This window comes from Oncorhynchus tshawytscha, linkage group LG22, assembly GCF_018296145.1.
Source record: "Oncorhynchus tshawytscha isolate Ot180627B linkage group LG22, Otsh_v2.0, whole genome shotgun sequence".
Taxonomy (NCBI): domain Eukaryota; kingdom Metazoa; phylum Chordata; class Actinopteri; order Salmoniformes; family Salmonidae; genus Oncorhynchus; species Oncorhynchus tshawytscha.
In genome coordinates this window covers 34,199,986-34,226,521 of record NC_056450.1, presented here as the reverse complement: position 1 = coordinate 34,226,521, position 26,536 = coordinate 34,199,986, and the positions used below count along the sequence as shown (strand labels likewise).

General features: G+C 45.5%; 1 protein-coding gene across 1 annotated transcript in view; it reads left to right on the top strand.

Annotated features, from left to right (window-relative positions):
- LOC112221340 (ERC protein 2-like) overlaps nucleotides 1–26,536 on the top strand; it is a 60,693-nt gene that overhangs the window by 20,545 nt on the left and 13,612 nt on the right. The window contains exon 2 of the mRNA XM_042304112.1: nucleotides 14,185–15,132. Within this exon, the coding sequence (XP_042160046.1) occupies nucleotides 14,449–15,132 (684 nt within the window). The 5' untranslated portion in view covers nucleotides 14,185–14,448. The remainder of the gene's footprint in view (nucleotides 1–14,184; nucleotides 15,133–26,536) is intronic.

The window sequence follows — 26,536 nt, the reverse complement described above, 5'->3', positions numbered from 1 at the left end:
TGTCTCCATCTCTCTCTCCTCACTTACCCTGTCTCCATCTCTCTCCCTCACTTACCCTGTCTCCATCTCTCTCTCCTCACTTACCCTGTCTCCATCTCCCCCCACTTACCCTGTCTCCATCTCTCTCTCCTCTTACCCTGTCTCCATCTCTCTCTCCTCACTTACCCTGTCTCCATCTCTCTCTCCTCACTTACCCTGTCTCCATCTCTCTCTCCTCGCTTACCCTGTCTCCATCTCTCTCTCCTCGCTTACCCTGTCTCCATCTCTCTCTCCCCGCTTACCCTGTCTCCAGCTCTCTCTCCTCTCTTACCCTGTCTCCGTCTCTCTCCTCACTTACCCTGTCTCCATCTCTCTCCTCACTTACCCTGTCTCCGTCTCTCTTTTCGCTTACCCTGTCTCCATCTCTCTCTCTCTCTCTCCTCTCTTACCCTGTCTCCGTCTCTCTCTCTCTCTCCTTACTTACCCTGTCTCCGTCTCTCTCTCCTCACTTACCCTGTCTCCGTCTCTCTCTCTCTCTCTCTCCTCTCTTACCCTGTCTCCGTCTCTCTCTCTCCTCGCTTACCCTGTCTCTCTCTCTCCTCGCTTACCCTGTCTCCGTCTCTCTCTCTCTCCTCGCTTACCCTGTCTCCGTCTCTCTCTCTCTCCTTACTTACCCTGTCTCCATCTCTGTCTCCTCACTTACCCTGTCTCCATCTCTCTCTCCTCACTTACCCTGTCTCCTCTCTCTCTCTCTCTCCCTGTCTCTCTCTCTCTCTCTCTTCTGCTTATCCTGTCTCCATCTCTCTCTCTCTCTCCTCTCTTACCCTGTCTCCGTCTCTCTCTCTCTCTCTCCTCACTTACCCTGTCTCCGTCTCCGTCTCTCTCTCTCTCTCTCTCTCTCTTACCCTGTCTCCGTCTCTCTCTCTCAATCTCTCTTCGCTTACCCTGTCTCTCTCTCTCTCCTCTCTTACCCTCTCTCTCTCTGTCTCTTTCTCCTCCCTTACCCTGTCTCTCTCTCTCTCCTCTCTTACCCTCTCTCTCTCTGTCTCTTTCTCCTCGCTTACCCTGTCTCTGTCTCTGTCTCTCTCCTCACTTACCCTGTCTCCGTCTCTCTCTCTCTCTCTCTCTCTCTCTCTCTCTCTCTCTCTCCTCACTTACCCTGTCTCCGTCTCTCTCTCTCTCTCTCTCTCCTCACTTACCCTGTCTTCGTCTCTCTCTCTCTCTCTCTCTCTCCTCACTTACCCTGTCTCCGTCTCTCTCTCTCTCTCTCTTACCCTGTCTCTGTCTCTCTCCTCTCTTACCCTGTCTCCTTCTCTCTCTCTCTCTCCTCTCTTACCCTGTCTCCGTCTCTGTCTCGCTCCTCGCTTACCCCGTCTCTGTCTCTCTCCTCTCTTACCCTGTCTCTGTCTCTCTCCTCTCTTACCCTGTCTCTGTCTCTACTCCTCTCTTACCCTGTCTCCTTCTCTCTCTCTCTCCTCCTCTTACCCTGTCTCTCTCTCTCTCTCTCTCTCTCTCTCTCTCTCTCTCTCTCTCTCTCTCTCTCTCTGCTCACTTACCCTGTCTCTCTCTCTCAATTCAATTGACTTTATTGACATGGCAAGTTCATTATTACTTACATTGTCAAAGTATAGATGTCGATAAATAAAATAAAAATATATATTTATATATAAATAAATGGTGGGACCAACAGCAATAATAATAGTAGTAGTGGACATGGGATTACCATTAACAACAACTACAACAACAATATCAATGAGAACAACAATACATTAAACTCTAGCGTCGAGCAATCCCGTATCCGGGAGCGTAATCATAGCCTCAAGCTCATTACCATAATGCAATGTTTCCTATTCATGAAAATCGCAAATGAAAGGAAATAAATATATTCAAACACAAGCTTAGCCTTTTGTTAACAACACTGTCATCTCAGATTTTCAAAATATGCTTTTCAACCAAAGCTACACAAGCATTTGGGTAAGAGTATTGATAGCCTAGCATAGCATTAAGCCTAGCATTCAGCAGGCAACATTTTCACAAAAACAAGAAAAGCATTCCAATAAAATCATTTACCTTTGAAGAACTTCGGATGTTTTCAATGACGAGACTCTTAGTTAGATAGCAAATGTTCATTTTTTCCAAAAAGATTATTTGTGTGGACGAAATAGCTCCGTTTTGTTCATCACGTTTGGCTAAGAAAAATACCGGAAAATGCTGTCACTTACAACGCCAAACTTTTTTCCAAATTAGCTCCATAATATCGATAGAAACATGGCAAACATTGTTTAGAATCAATCCTCAAGGTGTTTTTCACATATCTATTCAATAATCTATCAGTGGTGGCAGTTGGCTTCTCATCAGAAGCAAACGGAAAAATACTGCAGCTGGAGATTACGCAATAATTGCAACGGAGGACACCAAGCGACCACCTGGTAGATGTAGTCTCTTATGGTCAATCTTCCAATGATATGCCTACAAATACGTCACAATGCTGTAGATACCTTGGGGAAAACGTGGAAAATGTAAGCTGACTCCTAGCTCCTTCACAGCCATATAAGGAATCATTGGCATGAGGCGGTTTCAAAAAATGCGGCACTTCCTGATTGGATTTTATCTGGGTTTCGCCTGTAACATCAGTTCTGTGGCACTCACAGACAATATCTTTGCAGTTTTGGAAACGTCAGAGTGTTTTCTTTCCAAAGCTGTCAATTATATGCATAGTCGAGCATCTTTTCATGACAAAATATCTTGTTTAAAACAGGAACGTTTTTCATCCAAAAATTAAAAGAGCGCCCCCTATATCGAAGAAGTTAAAGCAATGGTAGTAGACCAGTGTCAACATGACTGAGAAGACACATGACATGGTATGAAAGACAAAACAAAACAAGATGGGAAATATTATCAACATTACTTTGCACTTTTCACTGGCTGTCCCTCAGGTTGTGGCAGGAGGACACATATTTGGCTGCCAAAACTGCACATTTTGGCTTTTCACCCAATAAATATTAGATTTTTTCTTCATCTTTTATAGTTTCAAATTCTTTGTATTGAATTATAATTTTGGGAAAGAAATATTCTCTTAGGTCTGTGTATTTGTCACAGTGTAATAGGAAATGCAGCTCTGTCTCTATCTCTCCCCTGGAGCAGAGTGAGCACAGCCTGTCCTCTCTGGGCAGCCAGGTTTGTCTGTGACGACCGGTCTCTATAGCCAGCCTGTCCTCTCTGGGCAGCCAGGTTTGTCTGTGACGACCGGTCTCTATAGCCAGCCTGTCCTCTCTGGGCAGCCAGGTTTGTCTGTGACGACTGGTCTCTATAGCCAGACTGTGCTCACTGAGTCTGTACCTAGTCAATGTTTTCCTCAGTTTTCTATCAGTCACAGTGGTCAGATAGTCTGCCACCATGTACTGTCTGTTTAGAGACAAATAGCATTGAAGTTTACTTAGATTTTTTGTGGTGTCTTTCCAATAGGTGATATATTTTTATTTTTGTTTTGTGATGATTTGGTTGGGCCAGATTTTCTGAGTTCTGTCCTGAGGCTCTATGGGGTTGGCTGAGGGGACTCTTCTCTTGTTTCATCTCTTGACATTGCAGAGCTGTGTGATGGAATGATTTGGGGTCACCTGTTTTTAGATGGTTGGAAAACTTGATGGCTCTTTTTTATATTCAAATTTTTAAAAATGTTTTTATTTTTTTATTTCACCTTTATTTAACCAGGTAGGATAGTTGAGAACACCTTTATTTAACCAGGTAGGCTAGTTGAGAACAAGTTCTCATTTGCAACTGCGACCTGGCCAAGATAAAGCATAGCAGTGTGAACAGACAACACAGAGTTACACATGGAGTAAACAATTAACAAGTCAATAACACAGTAGAAAAAAAGAGGAGTCTATATACATTGTGTGCAAAAGGCATGAGGAGGTAGGCGAATAATTACAATTTTGCAGATTAACACTGGAGTGATAAATGATCAGATGGTCATGTACAGGTAGAGATATTGGTGTGCAAAAGAGCAGAAAAGTAAATAAATAAAAACAGTATGGGGATGAGGTAGGTAAAAATGGGTGGGCTATTTACCGATAGACTATGTACAGTTGCAGCGATCGGTTAGCTGCTCAGATAGCAGATGTTTGAAGTTGGTGAGGGAGATAGAAGTCTCCAACTTCAGCGATTTTTGCAATTCGTTCCAGTCACAGGCAGCAGAGAACTGGAACGAAAGGCGGCCAAATGAGGTGTTGGCTTTAGGGATGATCAGTGAGATACACCTGCTGGAGCGCGTGCTACGGATGGGTGTTGCCATCGTGACCAGTGAACTGAGATAAGGCAGAGCTTTACCTAGCATGGACTTGTAGATGACCTGGAGCCAGTGGGTCTGGCGACGAATATGTAGCGAGGGCCAGCCGACTAGAGCATACAAGTCGCAGTGGTTGGTGGTATAAGGTGCTTTAGTGACAAAACGGATGGCACTGTGATAAATTGCATCCAGTTTGCTGAGTAGAGTGTTGGAAGCAATTTTGTAGATGACATCGCCGAAGTTGAGGATCGGTAGGATAGTCAGTTTTACTAGGGTAAGTTTGGCGGCGTGAGTGAAGGAGGCTTTGTTGCGGAATAGAAAGCCGACTCTTGATTTGATTTTCGATTGGAGATGTTTGATATGAGTCTGGAAGGAGAGTTTACAGTCTAGCCAGACACCTAGGTACTTATAGATGTCCACATATTCAAGGTCGGAACCATCCAGGGTGGTGATGCTGGTCAGGCGTGCGGGTGCAGGCAGCGAACTGTTGAAAAGCATGCATTTGGTTTTACTAGCGTTTAAGAGCAGTTGGAGGCCACGGAAGGAGTGTTGTATGGCATTGAAGCTCGTTTGGAGGTTAGATAGCACAGTGTCCAAGGACGGGCCGGAAGTATATAGAATGGTGTCGTCTGCGTAGAGGTGGATCAGGGAATCGCCCGCAGCAAGAGCAACATCATTGATATATACAGAGAAAAGAGTCGGCCCGAGGATTGAACCCTGTGGCACCCCCATAGAGACTGCCAGAGGATTGGACAGCATGCCCTCCGATTTGACACACTGAACTCTGTTTGCGAAGTAATTGGTGAACCAGGCAAGGCAGTCATCCGAAAAACCGAGGCTACTGAGTCTGCCGATAAGAATATGGTGATTGACAGAGTCGAAAGCCTTGGCAAGGTCGATGAAGACGGCTGCACAGTACTGTCTTTTATCGATGGCGGTTATGATATCGTTTAGTACCTTGAGCGTGGCTGAGGTACACCCATGACCGGCTCGGAAACCAGATTGCACAGCGGAGAAGGTACGGTGGGATTCGAGATGGTCAGTGACCTGTTTGTTGACTTGGCTTTCGAAGACCTTAGATAGGAAGGGCAGGATGGATATAGGTTGAGGAGGGGGTTTTGGCCCAATTCTGCTCTACATGCGTTATTTGGAGTTTTTCTTTGCACTTGCAATACAATCTTGCAAAACTCTGCATGCAGTATATCGATTTGATGTTTGTCCCATTTGGTAAATTCATAATTAGAGATTGGACCCCATACTTCACTGCCATATAGAGCAATTGGTTCTGTAACTGATTGAAACCTTTTGAGCCAGATTCTAATTGGAATTTCGTTTTTGATGCTCCTTTTAATGGCATAGAATACTCTTCTTGCTTTGTCTCTCAGCTCATTCACAGCCATGTGAAAGCTACCTGTGTTGCTGATATTTAGTTCTAGATATGTGTATTTTTGTCGTGTTCTAATAGAACTGTGTCCAAATAGAATTTATATTTGTTATCCTTATTTCCGGACCTTTTTTGGAATATCATTATATTTGTTTTGTTTTAGGTTAACGGTCAGAGCAAAGGTCTGACACAACCTGTGGTTAACGGTCAGAGCCCAGGTCTGACAGAACCTGTGGTTAACGGTCAGAGCCCAGGTCTGACAGAACCTGTGGTTAACGGTCAGAGCCCAGGTCTGACAGAACCTGTGGTTAACGGTCAGAGCCCAGGTCTGACAGAACCTGTGGTTAACGGTCAGAGCCCAGGTCTGACAGAACCTGTGGTTAACGGTCAGAGCAAAGGTCTGACAGAACCTGTGGTTAACGGTCAGAGCCCAGGTCTGACAGAACCTGTGGTTAACGGTCAGAGCAAAGGTCTGACAGAACCTGTGGTTAACGTTCAGAGCCCAGGTCTGACAGAACCTGTGGTTAACGGTCAGATTCCAGGTCTGACAGAACCTGTGGTTAACAGTCAGAGCCCAGGTCTGACAGAACCTGTGGTTAACGGTCAGAGCCCAGGTCTGACAGAACCTGTGGTTAACGGTCAGAGCCCAGGTCTGACAGAACCTGTGGTTAACGGTCAGAGCCCAGGTCTGACAGAACCTGTGGTTAACGGTCAGAGCCCAGGTCTGACAGAACCTGTGGTTAACGGTCAGAGCCCAGGTCTGACAGAACCTGTGAAGACGATCTAGGTGCTGCTGTAACCCCTCTTTAGTGGGAGACAGCAGCACCAGGTCATCTGCGGACAGCAGACACTAGATTTCAGTGTTGTCTAGGGTGATACCTGGTGCTGCCGATTCTTCTAACGTATTTGCCAATTCATTAATGTAGATGTTAAATAGTGTTGGACTTATTGGGCAGCCCTGTTTCACTCCCCGTCCCCGAGAGAATAAGTCTGTTTGCTTGTGGCCAATTTTAACCGCACATTTGTTTTTAGTGTACATTGATGTTTTCCCTGCAATACCACTTTCTATTAGTTTATAAAAAAGGCCTTCGTGCCAAATTGAATCAAATGCTTTCTTGAAATCTACAAAACACGACCAGATTTAGCCTTTGTTTTGGTTTACTTGTTTATCAATTAGAGTGTGGAGGGTGTAAATGTGGTCTGATGTACGATAATTTTTTAGAAACCAATCTGGCTTCTGCTCAGGACGTTGTGTTCGTCCAGGAAATGATGTAGTCTGCTATTTATAACACTGCAGGGAATTTTCCCCAAGTTGCTGTTAACGCAAATTCCTCTAATTATTTGGGTCAAATTTGTCTCAATTTTTATAGATTGGTGTGATCAATCCCTGGTTCCATATATCGGGGAAAATACCTGCAGTGAGGATAATGTTGAAGAGTTTGAGTATAGCCCATTTGAATTTGTGGTCTGTATATTTGATCATTTCATTTAAAATACCATCAGCACCACAGGCCTTTTTGGGTTGGAGAGTGCATAGTTTTTCCAATAATTCTTCTTCTGTAATGGGTGTATCCACAGGATCCTGATAGTCTTTGACTGCTGATTCAAGGATTTGTCATTTTTCTTGTATATCTTTTTGTTCTGGGCTCTTTGTTATATTGCTGTAGAGGTTTGCAAAGTGATTTCTCCACATATCCCCATTTTGGATAGCCAATTCCTCATGAGGTTTGTTTAATTTATTCCAATTCTCCCAGAAGTGGTTTGATTCTATGGATTCCTCAATTCCATCCAGCTGATTTCTAATGTGCTGTTCCTTTTCTGTTCTAGGGTGTGTTTGTATTGGTTCAGTGTTTCCCCATATTGAAGGCATATATTTTTGTTGTCTGGTTCTCTGTGTTTTTGATTAGATATATTTCTCAATGACTTTCTTAGATTTTTGCAATCATTATCAAACCACTTTTCATGATCTGTTATTCCTGGTTTGCTCTTATGCTTCTTTAAATTAGCCAAGGAGGCTAAATTGTCAAATATAAAGTTTATGTTCCAAACAGCCAAATGTCCACCTTCATTGCTGAAGGAGAATGTTAAGGCTAAAAAGTTGTCCAGGAGAGATTGTATTTTTTGCCTACTAATTGTTTTCTGGTAGATGTCTGTACAGTTCTCTCTCCATCTATAGGCCTGTTTTGTACCATGTCATTTATTGGGCCGTGATGCTTCATGGTTGGGTTCTGCTCTTCTCAGATACACTGTGATTATACTGTGGTCTGAGAGAGGTGTTAGTGGGCTGACTGTGAAGGTTCTGAGAGACTCTGGGTTGGTCTGAGAGAGGTGTTAGTGGCTGACTGTGAAGGTTCTGAGAGACTCTGGGTTGGTCTGAGAGAGGTGATAGTGGGCTGACTGTGAAGGCTCTGAGAGACTCTGGGTTGGTCTGAGAGAGGTGTTAGTGGGCTGACTGTGAAGGCTCTGAGAGACTCTGGGTTGGTCTGAGAGAGGTGTTAGTGGGCTGACTGTGAAGGCTCTGAGAGACTCTGGGTTGGTCTGAGAGAGGTGTTAGTGGGCTGACTGTGAAGGTTCTGAGAGACTCTGGGTTTAGGTCGGTGAGGAAGTAGTCTACAGTGGTGCTGCCAAGGGATGAGCTGTAGGTGTACCTACCAAAAGAGTCCTCTCTCAGCCTACCATCGACTATGTACAGACCCAGTGTTTGACAGAGCTGTAGGTGTACCTACCAAAAGAGTCCTCTCTCAGCCTACCATTGACTATGTACAGACCCAGTGTTTGACAGAGCTGTAGGTGTACCTACCAAAAGAGTCCCCTCTCAGCCTACCATTGACTATGTACAGACCCAGTGTTCGACAGAGCTGTAGGTGTACCTACCAAAAGAGTCCTCTCTCAGCCTACCATCGACTATGTACAGACCCAGTGTTCGACAGAGCTGTAGGTGTACCTACCAAAAGAGTCCTCTCTCAGCCTACCATTGACTATGTACAGACCCAGTGTTCGACAGAGCTGTAGGTGTACCTACCAAAAGAGTCCCCTCTCAGCCTACCATTGACTATGTATGTACAGAGCTGTACTCCATTTTTGTTTTTCACTTTGTCATAGTTGTTTCTGTGGGGGTATGTGGGGAGGGAAAGGTTGTTGCTTCCTGGTAGGTGTTTATCCCCATGACTGTTAATAGTGTCTAGTTCTTCTGTTGTTCTACCATTCAGGTCTCCACAGACCAGTACGTTGCCTTGGGCCTGAAAGTGACTAATTTCCCCCTCTAGAATGGAGAAACTCTCTTCATTGAAGTAGGGTGACTCTGAGGGGGGAATGTATGTGGCACAGAGAAAGACGCTTTTATCTGTCAAGAAGCCTCCTTGTTCATTTTTAACCGTATAAAGAATTCTCCTGTTTTGATCAATTCGATTGAATTAGTTAGTTCAGATTTATACCATATTAGCATTCCCCCTGAGTCTCTGCCCTGTTTGATTCCTTTTAATTTAGTGGATGGTATGATTATCTCCCTATGACCTAGTGGACAGCCAGTGGAAACATCACCTCTGCACCATGTTTCCTGTAGTACTACAATATCAACATCCTCAATTTCTTTCAGAAAGTCTGTGTTTCTGCTCTCTCTCTCTCTCTCCTCGCTTACACTCTCTCTCCTTTCTTACCCTGTCTCTCGCTCTCTCTCTTCGCTTACCCTGTCTCTCATATGGGTTGTATGTGTTGTTCACTGGTTGCCCTTTTCTCGGGGCAACAGGTCACAAATCTTGCTGCTGTGATGGCACACTGTGGAATTTCACCCAGTAGATATGGGAGTTTATCAAAATTGGATTTGTTTTCAAATTCTTTGTGGATCTGTGTAATCTGAGGGAAATATGTCTCTCTAATATGGTCATACATTGGGCAGGAGGTTAGGAAGTGCAGCTCAGTTTCCAGCTCATTTTGTGGGCAGTGAGCACATAGCCTGTCTTCTCTTGAGAGCCATGTCTGCCTACGGCGGCCTTTCTCAATAGCAAGGCTATGCTCACTGAGTCTGTACATAGTCAAAGCTTTCCTTAATTTTGGGTCAGTCACAGTGGTCAGGTATTCTGTATTCTCTCTCTCTCTCCTCGCTTACCCTGTCTCTCTCTCTCTCTCTCCTCGCTTACCCTGTCAATTCAATTCAATTCAATTCAATTCAAGGGCTTTATTGGCATGGGAAACATGTGTTAACATTGCCAAAGCAAGTGACGTAGACAACATACAAAGTGAATATATAAAGTGAAAAACAACAAAAATTAACAGTAAACATTACACATACAGAAGTTTCAAAACAGTAAAGTCATTACAAATGTCATATTATATATATATATATACAGTGTTTTAACAATGTACAAATGGTTAAAGGACACAAGATAAAATAAATAAGCATAAATATGGGTGTATTTACAATGGTGTTTGTTCTTCACTGGTTGCCCTTTTCTCGTGGCAACAGGTCACAAATCTTGCTGCTGTGATGGCACACTGTGGAATTTCACCCAGTAGATATGGGAGTTTTTCAAAATTGGATTTGTTTTCGAATTCTTTGTGGATCTGTGTAATCTGAGGGAAATATGTCTCTCTAATATGGTCATACATTGGGCAGGAGGTTAGGAAGTGCAGCTCAGTTTCCACCTCATTTTGTGGGCAGTGAGCACATAGCCTGTCTTCTCTTGAGAGCCATGTCTGCCTACGGCGGCCTTTCTCAATAGCAAGGCTATGCTCACTGAGTCTGTACATAGTCAAGGCTTTCCTTAATTTTGGGTCAGTCACAGTGGTCAGGTATTCTGCCGCTGTGTACTCTCTGTGTAGGGCCAAATAGCATTCTAGTTTGCTCTGTTTTTTTGTTAATTCTTTCCAATGTGTTAAGTAGTTATCTTTTTGTTTTCTCATGATTTGGTTGGGTCTAATTGTGCTGCTGTCCTGGGGCTCTGTAGTGTGTGTTTGTGTTTGCGAACAGAGCCCCAGGACCAGCTTGCTTAGGGGACTCTTCTCCAGGTTCATCTCTCTGTAGGTGATGGCTTTGTTATGGAAGGTTTGTGAATCGCTTCCTTTTAGGTGGTTGTAGAATTTAACAGCTCTTTTCTGGATTCTGATAATTAGTGGGTATCGGCCTAATTCTGCTCTGCATGCATTATTTGGTGTTCTACGTTGTACACGGAGGATATTTTTGCAGAATTCTGCGTGCAGAGTCTCAATTTGGTGTTTGTCCCATTTTGTGAAGTCTTGGTTGGTGAGCGGACCCCAGACCTCACAACCATAAAGGGCAATGGGCTCTATGACTGAGTCAAGTATTTTTAGCCAAATCCTAATTGGTATGTTGAAATTTATGTTTCTTTTGATGGCATAGAATGCCCTTCTTGCCTTGTCTCTCAGATCGTTCACAGCTTTGTGGAAGTTACCTGTGGTGCTGATGTTTAGGCCAAGGTATGTATAGTTTTTTGTGTGCTCTAGGGCAACAGTGTCTAGATGGAATTTGTATTTGTGGTCCTGGTGACTGGACCTTTTTGGAACACCATTATTTTGGTCTTACTGAGATTTACTGTCAGGGCCCAGGTCTGACAGAATCTGTGCATAAGATCTAGGTGCTGCTGTAGGCCCTCCTTGGTTGGTGACAGAAGCACCAGATCATCAGCAAACAGCAGACATTTGACTTCGGATTCTAGCAGGGGGAGGCCGGGTGCTGCAGACTCTTCTAATGCCCGCGCCAATTCGTTGATATATATGTTGAAGAGGGTGGGGCTTAAGCTGCATCCCTGTCTAACCCCACGACCCTGTGTGAAGAAATGTGTGTGTTTTTTGCCAATTTTAACCACACACTTGTTGTTTGTGTACATGGATTTTATAATGTTGTATGTTTTACCCCAACACCACTTTCCATCAGTTTGTATAGCAGACCCTCATGCCAGATTGAGTCGAAGGCTTTTTTGAAATCAACAAAGCATGAGAAGACTTTGCCTTTGTTTTGGTTTGTTTGGTTGTCAATTAGGGTGTGCAGGGTGAATACATGGTCTGTTGTACGGTAATTTGGTAAAAAGCCAATTTGACATTTGCTCAGTACATTGTTTTCATTGAGGAAATGTACGAGTCTGCTGTTAATAATAATGCAGAGGACTTTCCCAAGGTTACTGTTGACACATATTCCACGGTAGTTATTGGGGTCAAATTTGTCTCCACTTTTGTGGATTGGGGTGATCAGTCCTTGGTTCCAAATATTGGGGAAGATGCCAGAGCTAAGTATGATGTTAAAGAGTTTTAGTATAGCCAATTGGAATTTGTTGTCTGTATATTTGATCATTTCATTGAGGATACCATCAACACCACAGGCCTTTTTGGGTTGGAGGGTTTTTATTTTGTCCTGTAACTCATTCAATGTAATTGGAGAATCCAGTGGGTTCTGGTAGTCTTTAATAGTTGATTCTAAGATCTGTATTTGATCATGTATATGTTTTTGCTCTTTATTCTTTCTTATAGAGCAAAAAAGATTGGAGAAGTGGTTTACCCATACATCTCCATTTTGGATAGATAATTCTTCGTGTTGTTGTTTGTTTAGTGTTTTCCAATTTTCCCAGAAGTGGTTAGAGTCTATGGATTCTTCAATTGCATTGAGCTGATTTCTGACATGCTGTTCCTTCTTTTTCCGTAGTGTATTTCTGTATTGTTTTAGTGATTCACCATAGTGAAGGCGTAGACTCAGGTTTTCCGGGTCTCTATGTTTTTGGTTGGACAGGTTTCTCAATTTCTTTCTTAGATTTTTGCATTCTTCATCAAACCATTTGTCATTATTGTTAATTTTCTTCGGATTTCTATTTGAGATTTTTAGATTTGATAGGGAAGCTGAGAGGTCAAATATACTGTTAAGATTTTCTACTGCCAAGTTTACACCTTCACTATTACAGTGGAACGTTTTACCCAGGAAATTGTCTAAAAGTGATTGAATTTGTTGTTGCCTAATTGTTTTTTGGAAGGTTTCCAAACTGCATTCCTTCCATCTATAGCATTTCTTAATGTTACTCAGTTCCTTTGGCTTTGATGCCTCATGATTGAGTGTTGCTCTGTTTAAGTAGACTGTGATTTTGCTGTGGTCTGATAGGGGTGTCAGTGGGCTGACTGTGAACGCTCTGAGAGACTCTGGGTTGAGGTCAGTGATAAAGTAGTCTACAGTACTACTGCCAAGAGATGAGCTATAGGTGTACCTACCATAGGAGTCCCCCCGAAGCCTCTCTGTCTCTCTCTCTCTCCTCGCTTACACTCTCTCTCTCTCTCTCTCTCTCTCTCTCTTACCCTCTCTCTCTCTCTCTCTCTCTCTCTCTCTCACCTCTCTTACCCTGTCTCTCTCTCTCTCTCTCCTCACTTACACTGTCTCTCTCTCTCTCTCTCCTCGCTTACCCTGTCTCTCTCTCTCCTCGCTTACCCTGTCTCTCTCTCTCTCCTCGCTTACCCTCTCTCTCTCTCTCTCTCTCTCTCTCTCTCTCTCTCTCTCTCTCTCTCTCTCTCTCTCCTCGCTTACACTGTCTCTCTCTCGCTCTCTCCTCGCTTACACTGTCTCTCTCTCTCTCCCTCGTTTACCCTGTCTCTCTCTCTCTCTCTCTCTCGCTTACCCTTTCTCTCTCTCTCCTCGCTTACCCTGTCTCTCTCTCTCTCTCTCTCTCTCTCTCTCTCTCTCTCTCTCTCTTGCTTACCCTCTCTCTCTCTCTCTCGCCTATCTTATTTTACCCTGTCTCTCTCTCTCTCCCTTTCTCTCTCCTCTCTTACCCTGTCTCTCTCTCCTCGCTTACCCTGTCTCTCTCTCTCTCTCCTCGCTTACCCTGTCTCTCTCTCTCCTCACTTACCCTCTCTCTCCCTCTCTTACCCTGTCTCTCTCTCTCCTCTCTTACCCGGTCTCTCTCTCTCCTCTCTTACCCTGTCTCTCTCTCTCCCTTTCTCTATCCTCTCTTACCCTGTCTCTCTCTCTCCTCTCTTACCCTGTCTCTCTCTCTCTCCTCGCTTACCCTGTCTCTCTCTCTCCTCACTTACCCTCTCTCTCTCTCTCTCTCTCTCTCCTCTCTTACCCGGTCTCTCTCTCTCTCCCTCTCTCTCTCCTCTTTTACCCTGTCTCCATCTGTCTTCCAGTTTCTCCACTCTCTTTCTCTTCTCAGTACCCGTCTCTCTCTCTCACACTCTTTTATTTCATCTTCATCATCCCTCTCTCCCAGTTTCTCCACTCCTCCATCTATTTCTGTAACCTCACGCTGTCTCCCCTCATTCTCTATCTCTCTATGTGGTTATACAGTGCGCATGTGGGTTTAATTAGGGGTTGCCTGGACCTAGAGAAAGCTTTTCAGCATAGAGTAGAGGCCCACTCCCACTCTGACCCCAACACCACAGGATTCCTGCCTGCTTAGACCTGTCTAAGATCTCACTTCTCAGTTGAAATAGCACAGTTCTCTCAGCGGTGATATTGTCTGTGCTTTTGTTGATTGGTGCCGTCTTTCCTCTTCCTCTTCCCATCTATTTTTATTTCCCTCCCTCCTGCTCTCTTCCACAGTATCCATGGTACCCTCCAGTGTGGCAGTGAGCTCCAGAATAGTGACCAGCCTGTACGAGAGATCAGCAGCCTGCTGTGTTGGAACTGTGACTGTCTCCAACCACCAGTGACAGAGACGAATGGCAGCGAGTAAAACAAATCCTAGTCCAAAAACATAAGGATCCCGAGGACAAGAAAGACGGCACCTCGTTAGACACTTGTTTTTCTTTCTGAGCATGTAGCTGCCATGTTTCCACATTAGAATCCAGCCGTCATCAGAGCAGGATGCATGACAGTGCCAGGAGCACTGGGCATGGAGAGGGCAGCTCCGCACGATCAACTAAGTTACAGAAGAACCCGAAGCAGGGGTACCGTAAACTTGGCGTGGCTAGTGGGTCCGGGTCAAAGTCGGCCGGGACAGGGTCAGGGGGTAAAACCTTGTCTATGGAGAACATCCAGTCCCTGAACGCAGCCTACGCCACCTCTGGCCCCATGTACCTAAGTGACCGCGATGCCTTGGCCTCCTCCGGGGGCTACCCTAAAGGAACCATGACTCTGGGCCGAGCCACCAGCAGAACCTCCTACACGGGCCGGACCACAGCCTTGGGCAGCAGCCCCAACATCACCACCACATCAGACAGCCAGGGCTATGGGGACCAGAGCCACACCCAGCACCTCCAGGCAGGGGGGCCCTCAGGGCTGCTGAGGCAGGCTGGACGGGGTGGAGAAGGAGGGGGAGAAGACATCCAGGTTCAGCTCAGGGAGCTGCAGCGAGAGAATGAACTGCTGAGAAGAGAGATGGATGGAGAGAGGGATGGGAGAGAAGGGAGGATGAGCTCTTCTGTCAACAGTAGAAAGAACTTCTGGAGCCCGGAGGTGAAAAGTCGAGACAGAGGGATGAGGAAAGAGGAGGGAACCCTTACATCCATCCTGAAGGAACAGAAGTGGGCCTCTCCAGAGGAGGACCAGGTGAGAATAACTGGGGGAGGGAGGCTTGATGAAGGCCCATGATGGTCTTAACATGGGCACAAAGCATCCACACTGTCTGCCTGGAGGTTTCTGTGTAGAAAGGAATAATGTATCTCAATGGGTTTCTGGGTGTTTTTTAGACAGACATACACTACCGTTCAAAAGTTTGGGGTCACTTAGAAATGTCCTTGTTTTTGAAAGAAAAGCCCAAAAAAATCCCCATAAAATAACATCAACATCAGAAATACAGTGTAGACATTGTTAATGTTGTAAATGACTATTGTAGCTGGAAACGGTAGATTTTGAATGGAATATCTGCATAGGCGTACAGAGGCCCATTATCAGCAACCATCACTCCTGTGTTCCAATGGCACGTTGTGTTAGCTATTCCAAGTTTATCATTTTTGTGAGGTCTTGTGAGGCGTCCCATCCGCCATTTCCAAATACAACAGTCATTTACAACATTAACAATGTCTACACTGTACTGTATTTCTGATCAATTTAATGTTATTTTAAAGGATTTTTTTTGTTGTGTGCTTTTATTTAAAAAACAAGGACATTTCTAAGTGACCCCAAACTTTTGAACGGTAGTGTATGTAAAGACTGTGTGGTAGACACGGCACTCTCACTGTTACCATGGGAACATGTCCAACGCTGGCATTCTAGCAGCTATAAAAGTCAGTTCTTCTGTGAAGTTAGAATGAATGGGAGGAGAGGTTCTATAGACGGCTCTCTGGTCTGTCTTCTCTCCCTTTCACTCTGTCCTTCTCACAGAGGTGTGTTTTATGAGGCTTAGCTTCTTCTCCCTCACACAGCTGTAAACCAGACAGACAGTCAGACACACACACACACACACACACACACACACACACACACACACACACACACACACACTGTTTTTACTCATCTCACTCAGACGAAGAACAGAGAAACATTGAGTCCACAGGGGGGTGAACCTTTTTGGTATTTTCATTAATAGTGACTGAATACAGAATCATTCTACAGACAGCTTCCTTTGTGGTTGGATGGAGCATGGAGCATATGGAGAATATCTTCACTTACTGTACATTGATAATAACTACTCTGATGCCATCGATAGCACATACTGTACACCGTAGCCTGCACATTATCCTGATGACATGTCCTTACATAACCTGAGAGGGGTGGGGGTGAGGGGTCAGGGGGATTGAGGGTGAGACAGTGATTTAATATATATGTTTTTTAATCTTTCTTTGTATTATTGTGGTTCTTTGTAAAGTCTTCAGGGTGGATGGATACCACTAGGCATGATCCAAACATCATCACTGTTTGTATTCAGAACACAGCAGTGTGTGCTGTGTGTAGGGAAAAAGGGATACCTAGTCAGTTGTACAACTGATTGCATTCAACTGAAATGTGTCTTCGCATTCAGCCCAACGCCTCTGAATCAGAGAGGTGCTGCCTTAATCCACACCCACGTCCTGGCGCCCGGGGAACAGTGGGTTAACTGCTTTGCTCAGGGGCAGAGCGACAGATTTTCACCTTGTCAACTCGGGATTCGATTCAGCAACCTTTCGGGTACTGGTCCAACGCTCTAACCTGCCAGGCTACCTGTTCACTATGATGACAGATTACATAGCTGTTCTTTAGCAGACCTGAGAGATATCAGTAGACAGGAATATGGGTGATATTGAGGTTGTGTTGTTCTGCAGTCAGTACAATCCTCTTTAACAAACGCACATGGTAGGATCAATACGCTCTAATTGAGGAGGCCAAACAGCGGTTGCACCCTTTATTGATTCCTCTCTAAACTTGTACTTCTCTTCCCTCGACCTTCTGACTTAACTTTTTAGTTTCTAGTAATGTCTTATCGTCACGACAGAAGCCACTATTATCTATTGTCTGCCAAAGTTTCTCTGCCCTCTCCCTCTCTCATCCTTTTCCTCCCTCCTCTCTTTTGCCTTTTCTCTCCACTTGTTCTCTCCATTCGTGTTACTTCTCCCCCTCTCTGTATTCTCTTTCCCTCCTCTCTGGAGATGTCAGAGGGAGACCGGTAGTGAGACAGGGAAATAACATTAAAAAGGTCCTCCTTCACTCAAATGGTGCTGGAGGGGATGGCTGCCATTTTATGGGCTCTTAACCAACCGGTTTATGGGCTCTTAACCAAGCTATTTATATATATATTTTTTGCATTGTTTGTAACTTATTTTGTACATATTATTGTTGCTACGTCTCTTATGACCGAAAAGAGCCTCTGGACATCAGAACAGAGATTACTCACCTTGAACTGGACAAATATTTTTTTCTTTAACGAGTCGGACGAGAGGGATGTACTCCAGACACCCGAGAAGGCCCTCATCCCCGTCAATCGCTGGAGAGACGCAGGTATCGCGGAAGGAGGTCGGGGTGTGAGGATATGGCGGCGAGCGGCTAATCTGCCTTTACCATTTGTACTATTGGCCAATGTACAATGGTTGGATAATAAAGTGGACGAACTACAAGCATGTATATCCTACCAACGGGACATTAGAAACTGTAATATCTTGTGGCTGAATGACGACATGAATAACATACAGCAGGTGGGTTTTACACTGTATCAGCAGGATAGAACAGCAGCCTCTGGTAAGACAAGGGGTGGTGGGTTATACACTGTATCAGCAGGATAGAACAGCAGCCTCTGGTAGGACAAGGGGTGGTGGGTTATACACTGTATCAGCAGGATAGAACAGCAGCCTCTGGTAAGACAAGGGGTGGTGGGTTATACACTGTATCAGCAGGATAGAACAGCAGCCTCTGGTAAGACAAGGGGTGGTGGGTTATACACTGTATCAGCAGGATAGAACAGCAGCCTCTGGTAGGACAAGGGGTGGTGGGTTATACACTGTATCAGCAGGATAGAACAGCAGCCTCTGGTAAGACAAGGGGTGGTGGTCTATACACTGTATCAGCAGGATAGAACAGCAGTCTCTGGTAAGACAAGGGGTGGTGGTCTATACACTGTATCAGCAGGATAGAACAGCAGCCTCTGGTAGGACAAGGGGTGGTGGTCTATACACTGTATCAGCAGGATAGAACAGCAGCCTCTGGTAAGACAAGGGGTGGTGGTCAGCATACACTGTATCAGCAGGATAGAACAGTAGCCTCTGGTAGGACAAGGGGTGGTGGGTTATACACTGTATCAGCAGGATAGAACAGCAGCCTCTGGTAAGACAAGGGGTGGTGGGTTATACACTGTATCAGCAGGATAGAACAGTAGCCTCTGGTAGGACAAGGGGTGGTGGGTTATACACTGTATCAGCAGGATAGAACAGTAGCCTCTGGTAAGACAAGGGGTGGTGGGTTATACACTGTATCAGCAGGATAGAACAGTAGCCTCTGGTAAGACAAGGGGTGGTGGGTTATACACTGTATCAGCAGGATAGAACAGCAGCCTCTGGTAAGACAAGGGGTGGTGGGCTATACACTGTATCAGCAGGATAGAACAGCAGCCTCTGGTAGGACAAGGGGTGGTGGGTTATACACTGTATCAGCAGGATAGAACAGCAGCCTCTGGTAGGACAAGGGGTGGTGGGTTATACACTGTATCAGCAGGATAGAACAGCAGCCTCTGCTACGACAAGGGGTGGTGGGTTATACACTGTATCAGCAGGATAGAACAGCAGCCTCTGGTAGGACAAGGGGTGGTGGTCTATACACTGTATCAGCAGGATAGAACAGCAGCCTCTGGTAAGACAAGGGGTGGTGGGTTATACACTGTATCAGCAGGATAGAACAGCAGCCTCTGGTAAGACAAGGGGTGGTGGGTTATACACTGTATCAGCAGGATAGAACAGCAGCCTCTGGTAAGACAAGGGGTGGTGGGTTATACACTGTATCAGCAGGATAGAACAGCAGCCTCTGGTAAGACAAGGGGTGGTGGGTTATACACTGTATCAGCAGGATAGAACAGCAGCCTCTGGTAAGACAAGGGGTGGTGGGTTATACACTGTATCAGCAGGATAGAACAGCAGCCTCTGGTAAGACAAGGGGTGGTGGGTTATACACTGTATCAGCAGGATAGAACAGCAGCCTCTGGTAAGACAAGGGGTGGTGGGTTATACACTGTATCAGCAGGATAGAACAGTAGCCTCAGCAGGATGGTAAGACAAGGGGGTGGGTTATACACTGTATCAGCAGGATAGAACAGCAGCCTCTGGTAAGACAAGGGGTGGTGGGTTATACACTGTATCAGCAGGATAGAACAGCAGCCTCTGGTAAGACAAGGGGTGGTGGTTATACACTGTATCAGCAGGATAGAACAGCAGCCTCTGGTAAGACAAGGGGTGGTGGGTTATACACTGTATCAGCAGGATAGAACAGCAGCCTCTGGTAAGTACAGCAGGATAGAACAGCAGCCTCTGGTAGGACAAGGGGTGGTGGGTTATACACTGTATCAGCAGGATAGAACAGCAGCCTCTGGTAGGACAAGGGGTGGTGGGTCTATACACTGTATCAGCAGGATAGAACAGCAGCCTCTGGTAGGACAAGGGGTGGTGGGTTATACACTGTATCAGCAGGATAGAACAGCAGCCTCTGGTACACTGACAAGGGGTGGTGGGTTATACACTGTATCAGCAGGATAGAACAGCAGCCTCTGGTAAGACAAGGGGTGGTGGGTTATACACTGTATCAGCAGGATAGAACAGCAGCCTCTGGTAAGACAAGGGGTGGTGGGTTATACACTGTATCAGCAGGATAGAACAGCAGCCTCTGGTAAGACAAGGGGTGGTGGTCTATACACTGTATCAGCAGGATAGAACAGCAGCCTCTGGTAGGACAAGGGGTGGTGGTAGAACAGCAGCCTCTGGTAGGACAAGGGGTGGTGGGTTATACACTGTATCAGCAGGATAGAACAGTAGCCTCTGGTAAGACAAGGGGTGGTGGTCTATACACTGTATCAGCAGGATAGAACAGCAGTCTCTGGTAAGACAATGGGTGGTGGTCTATACACTGTATCAGCAGGATAGAACAGCAGCCTCTTGTAGGACAATGGGTGGCGGTCTATGTATATTTGTAAACAACAGCTGGTGCACGATATCTAAGGATGTCTCGAGGTTTTGCTCACCTGAGGTAGAGTATCTCATGATAAGCTGTAGACCACACTATCTACCAAGATAGTTTTCATCTCTGTTCTTCGTAGCTGTCTATTTACCATCACAAACCAATTCAATGACCTGTATACGGCCAATCAGCAAACAGGAAAATGCTCGTCCAGAGGCGGCGCTCCTAGGGGTCGGGGAGTTTAATGCAGGGAAACTTAAATCCGTTTTACCTATGTGCAACCAGAGGAAAACAAACTCTAGACCACCTGTACTCCACACACAGAGACGCATACAAAGCTCTCCCTCGCCCTCCATTTGGCAATTCTGACCTCCTGATTCCTGCTTACAAGCAAAAACTAAAGCCGGAAGCACCAGTGACTCGGTCAAAAAAGTGGTCAGATGAAGCAGATGTTAAGCTACAGGACTGTTTTGCACAGACTGGGATATGTTCCGGGATTCTTCTGATGGCATTGAGGAGGAGACCACATCAGTCACTGCCTTCATCAATAAGTGCATCGATGACATCGTCAGTACAGTCACCCACAGTGAATGTACGTACATACCCAACCAGAAGCCTTCTATGCTCGCTTCAAGGCAAGTAACACTGAAACATACAGGAGAGCATCAGCTGTTCCGGATGACTGTGTGATCACGCTCTCCGTAGCCGATGTGAGTAAAAACAGCTTCTATCTCAAGGCCATCAGACTGTTAAACAGCCACCACTAACATTGAGTGGCTGCTGCCAACACACTGACACTGACACTGACTCAACTCCAGCCACTTTAATAATGGGAATTGATGGGAAATGATGTAAATATATCACTAGCCACTTTAAACAATGCTACCTTATATAATGTTACTTACCCTACATTATTCATCTCATATGCATACGTATATACTGTACTCTATATCATCGACTGCATCCTTATGTAATACATGGATCACTAGCCACTTTAACTATGCCACTTGGTTTACATACTCATCTCATATGTATATACTGTACTCGATATCATCTACTGTATCTTGCCTATGCTGCTCTGTACCATCACTCATTCATATATCCTTATGTACATATTCTTTATCCCCTTACACTGTGTATAAGACAGTAGTTTTTTGGAATTGTTAGTTAGATTACTTGTTCGTTATTACTGCATTGTCGGAACTAGAAGCACAAGCATTTCGCTACACTCGCATTAACATCTGCTAACCATGTGTATGTGACAAATAAAATTTGATTTGATTTGATTTGAGTAAGACCTTTAAACAGGTCAACATTCACAAGGCCACAGGTTGAGACAGATTACAAGGACGTGTACTCCGAGCATGGGCTGAGCAACTGGCATGTGTCTTCACTGACATTTTCAACCTCTCCCTGATTGAGTCCGTAATACCAACTTGTTTCAAGCAGACCACCATAGTCCCTGTGCCCAAGAACACCAAGGTAACCTGCCTAAATGACTACTGACCCATAGCACTCACATCTGTAGCCATGAAGTGCATTGAAAGGCTGGTCATGGCTCACATCAACACCATTATCCCAGAAACCCTAGACCCACTCCAATTTGCATATCGCCCCAACAGATCCACAGATGATGCAATCTCTATTGCACTCCACACGGCCCTTTCCCACCTGGACAAAAGAAACACCTGTGAGAATGCTGTTCATTGACTACATTTCAGCGTTCCAACACCATGGTGGCCACGAAGCTCATCACTTAGCTAAGGACCCTGGGACTAAACACTTCCCTCTGCAACTGGATCCTGGACTTCCTGACAGGCCGCCCCCAGGTGGTAAGGGTAGGTAACAACACATCCACCACGCTGATCCTCAACACGGGGACCCGTCAGGGGTGTGTGCTCAGTCCCCTCCTGTACTCCCTGTTCACTCATGGCTGCATGGCCAGGCACGACTCCAACACCATCATTAAGTTGTGGTAGGCCTGATAACCGACAACGACGAGACAGCCTCTAGGGAGAAGGTCAGAGACCTGGCCGTGTGGTGCAAGGACAACAACCTCTCCCTCAACGTGATCAAGACAAACGAGAGGATTGTGGACTACAGGAAAAGGAGGACCGAGCACGCCACCATTCTCATCGACGGGGCTGTAGTGGAGCAGGTTGAGAGCTTCAAGTTCCTTGGTGTCCACATCACCAACAAACTAACATGGTCCAAGCACACCAAGCCAGTCGTGAAGAGGGCACGACAAAACCTATTCCCTAGGTTTTGGCATGGGTCTTCAGATCCTCAAAAGGTTCTACAGCTGCACCATCAAGAGCATCCTGACTGGTTGCATCACTGCCTGGTATGGCAACTGCTCGGCCTCCGACCGCAGTGCTCTACAGAGGGTAGTGCGTACGGCCCAGTACATCACTGTGGCTAAGCTTCTGCCAAGCCATAAGACTACTGAACATCTAATCAAATGGCTACCCAGACTGTTTGCATTGCCCCCACCACCACTCTTTTACGCTGCTGCTATTCTCTGTTTATTATCTATGCATAGTCACTTTAATAACTCTACCTGCATGTACATATGACCTCTATTACCTCAACTAACTGGTGCCCCGCACATTGACTCTGTACCAGTACTACCTGTATATAGCTTCACTATTGTTATTTTACTTCTGTTCTTTAAGGTATTCAGTATTTTTCTGAACTGCATTGTTGGTTAAGGGCTTGTAAGTTAACATTTCACTGTCTACACCTGTTGTATTCGGCACAAGTGACATAACATTTGATTTGATTTGAAGACTTGTTTTTCACCATCTGTTTGTCTATGTGTATGTTAATGTGAATGTGTTGGTGTGTGTGTACTCTGTGTGTGTGTGTGTACTCTGTGTGTGTGTGTACTCTGTGTATGTTTGTGTACTCTGTGTGTGTGTGTGTACTCTGTGTGTGTGTGTGTACTCTGTGTGTGTGTGTGTACTCTGTGTGTGTGTGTGTGTGTGTACTCTGTGTATGTTTGTGTGAATGTGTTGGTGTGTGTGTACTCTGTGTGTGTGTGTACTCTGTGTGTGTGTGTGTGTGTGTGTGTACTCTGTGTATGTGTGTGTACTCTGTGTGTGTGTGTTACGTTCCCCAGATTATGTGTTGTAGTTTGTGTATTTGCATGTGTTTATTTCAGGAAATGGCTTCCTGAAATCCCTCAAGCAGCTGATTGGTCGACTCCAGGGCTAATTGGAGAGCTGACCCCGCCCCCTCGTCAAGACACAGCTGTCTCCAATTACCCATTCCTTCAGAAGCTATATAAAAGCCAGTGTTCTGTTCAGGAGTTCTTTTTGTAGAGGATTTTGCTAGAGAGATTTGCTGGGAGGTCATTGTAGAGATTTTGCTAGAGAGAGATTTTGCTAGAGGTTGATTTTGCAGGGAGTTCATTGCTGAGAGTTGGTATGTTTTGTGAGTTTGTTGCTCAGATAGAACTTATTTGATGTCCTTTGTCTCTTTGTTTGTGAAATTGTTTAATATTCTGTTTCATTTGTTCCCAGGGGGGAAGGGGAAGGCACCTAGGGAGTGCTTAGGCAAGAGGCCCGCGGGCATACATATACCCGTAGCATATTCGCTGTCTAGGCACACTAGGTAAGACCTGGGCGGACCACCCCTTGTATTTTGGTTAGGGCACCAGGTGGTGCTAAATTAGGTAAGTAGTGGGTAGGCAGGTAAGATAGGAGAGGGGGGGGGGCTTTGAGATTTACTTTCTTTGCTTTGGTTCCGTCCAGCCCCTTTTCCCCATATTACCGTGTAAAGGAATAAAGTCCTTGTAAACGGTACCACATTCTGCTTGTTGTCATTTTTACTCGCACCTACAGTCCATACCTTTTTCGCTTCACAGAGAGTTTAGTTGTAGCAGGGTGTTGCGTTCCCTCTTCATAGAGGCGTGCGTAACAGTGTGTGTGTGTGTGTACTCTGTGTGTGTACTCTGTGTATGTGTGTGTACTCTGTGTGTAGTGTGTGTGTACTGTGTGTACTCTGTGTGTGTGTGTACTGTGTGTGTTCTGTGTGTGTGTGTTCTGTGTGTGTGTGTACTCTGTGTGTGTGTACTCTGTGTGTGTGTACTCTGTGTGTGTGTACTCTGTGTGTGTGTGTGTGTACTCTGTGTGTGTGTGTGTACTCTGTGTGTGTGTGTACTGTGTGTACTCTGTGTGTGTGTACTCTGTGTCTGTGTGTGTGTACTGTGTCTGTGTGTTCTCTGTGTGTGTGTGTGTGTACTCTGTGTGTGTGTGTGTGTACTCTGTGTGTGTGTGTGTGTACTCTGTGTGTGTGTGTACTCTGTGTGTGTGTGTGTACTCTGTGTGTGTGTGTGTCTGTCTGTGTGTGTGTGTGTCTTGTGTGTGTACTCTGTGTGTGTGTACTCTGTGTGTGTGTGTACTCTGTGTGTGTGTACTCTGTGTGTGTGTGTACTCTGTGTGTGTGTGTGTGTGCGTACTCTGTGTATGTGTGTGTGTGTCTGTGTATGTGTGTGTACTCTGTGTGTGTGTGTGTACTCTGTGTGTGTGTGTACTCTGTGTGTGTGTACTCTGTGTGTGTGTACTCTGTGTGTGTGTGTGTACTGTGTGTGTGTGTACTCTGTGTGTGTGTGTACTCTGTGTGTGTGTACTGTGTGTGTGTGTGTACTCTGTGTGTGTGTGTGTGTGTACTCTGTGTATGTGTGTGTACTCTGTGTGTGTGTGTGTGTGTGTGTACTCTGTGTGTGTGTGTGTACTCTGTGTGTGTGTACCCTGTGTGTGTGTGTGTGTGTACTGTGTGTGTGTGTACTCTGTGTGTGTGTGTGTACTCTGTGTGTGTGTGTGTGTACTGTGTGTGTGTGTACTCTGTGTGTGTGTGTGTGTACTCTGTGTGTGTGTGTACTCTGTGTGTGTGTGTGTGTGTGTGTACTCTGTGTGTGTGTACTCTGTGTGTGTGTGTGTGTACTCTGTGTGTGTGTGTGTACTCTGTGTGTGTGTACTCTGTGTGTGTGTGTCTACTCTGTGTGTGTGTGTACTCTGTGTGTGTGTGTACTCTGTGTGTGTGTGTGTGTGTGTGTGTGTGTGTGTGTGTGTACTCTGTGTGTGTGTGTGTACTCTGTGTGTGTGTGTACTCTGTGTGTGTACTGTGTGTGTGTACTCTGTGTGTGTGTGTGTACTCTGTGTGTGTGTACTCTGTGTGTGTGTGTGTACTCTGTGTGTGTGTGTGTACTCTGTGTGTGTGTACTCTGTGTGTGTGTCTGTTGTGTGTGTACTCTGTGTGTGTGTACTCTGTGTGTGTGTGTACTCTGTGTGTGTGTGTACTCTGTGTGTGTGTGTACTCTGTGTGTGTGTGTGTGTGTGTGTGTACTCTGTGTGTGTGTGTACTCTGTGTGTGTGTACTCTGTGTGTGTGTACTCACTGTGTGTGTGTGTACTCTGTGTGTGTGTGTACTCTGTGTGTGTGTACTCTGTGTGTACTCTGTGTGTGTGTGTACTCTGTGTGTGTGTGTGCGTACTCTGTGTGTGTGTGTGCGTACTCTGTGTGTGTGTGTACTCTGTGTGTGTGTACTCTGTGTGTGTGTGTACTCTGTGTGTGTGTGTACTCTGTGTGTGTGTACCTGTGTGTGTGTGTGTGTACTGTGTGTGTGTGTGTACTGTGTGTGTGTGTGTGTACTCTGTGTGTGTGTGTGTGTGTACTGTGTGTGTGTGTACTCTGTGTGTGTGTGTGTGTGTACTGTGTGTGTGTGTACTCTGTGTGTGTGTGTACTCTGTGTGTGTGTGTGTGTGTGTGTGTGTGTACTCTGTGTGTGTGTACTCTGTGTGTGTGTGTGTGTACTCTGTGTGTGTGTGTGTACTGTGTGTGTGTGTACTCTGTGTGTGTGTACTCTGTGTGTGTGTGTACTCTGTGTGTGTACTCTGTGTGTGTGTACTCTGTGTGTGTCTGTGTGTGTGTGTACTGTGTGTGTGTGTGTGTGTGTGTGTGTGTGTGTACTGTGTGTGTGTGTGTGTGTACTCTGTGTGTGTGTGTGTGTGTGTGTGTGTACTGTGTGTGTGTGTACTCTGTGTGTGTGTGTGTCTGTGTGTGTGTGTGTGTGTGTACTCTGTGTGTGTGTGTGTGTGTCTGTGTGTGTGTGTGTGTGTGTACTCTGTGTGTGTGTGTACTCTGTGTGTGTGTGTGTACTCTGTGTGTGTGTGTGTACTCTGTGTGTGTGTGTGTGTGTACTCTGTGTGTGTGTGTGTACTCTGTGTGTGTGTGTGTGTACTCTGTGTGTGTGTGTGTGTGTACTCTGTGTGTGTGTGTGTACTCTGTGTGTGTGTGTGTGTGTGTGTGTACTGTGTGTGTGTGTGTACTCTGTGTGTGTGTGTACTGTGTGTGTGTGTGTACTCTGTGTGTGTGTGTGTGTG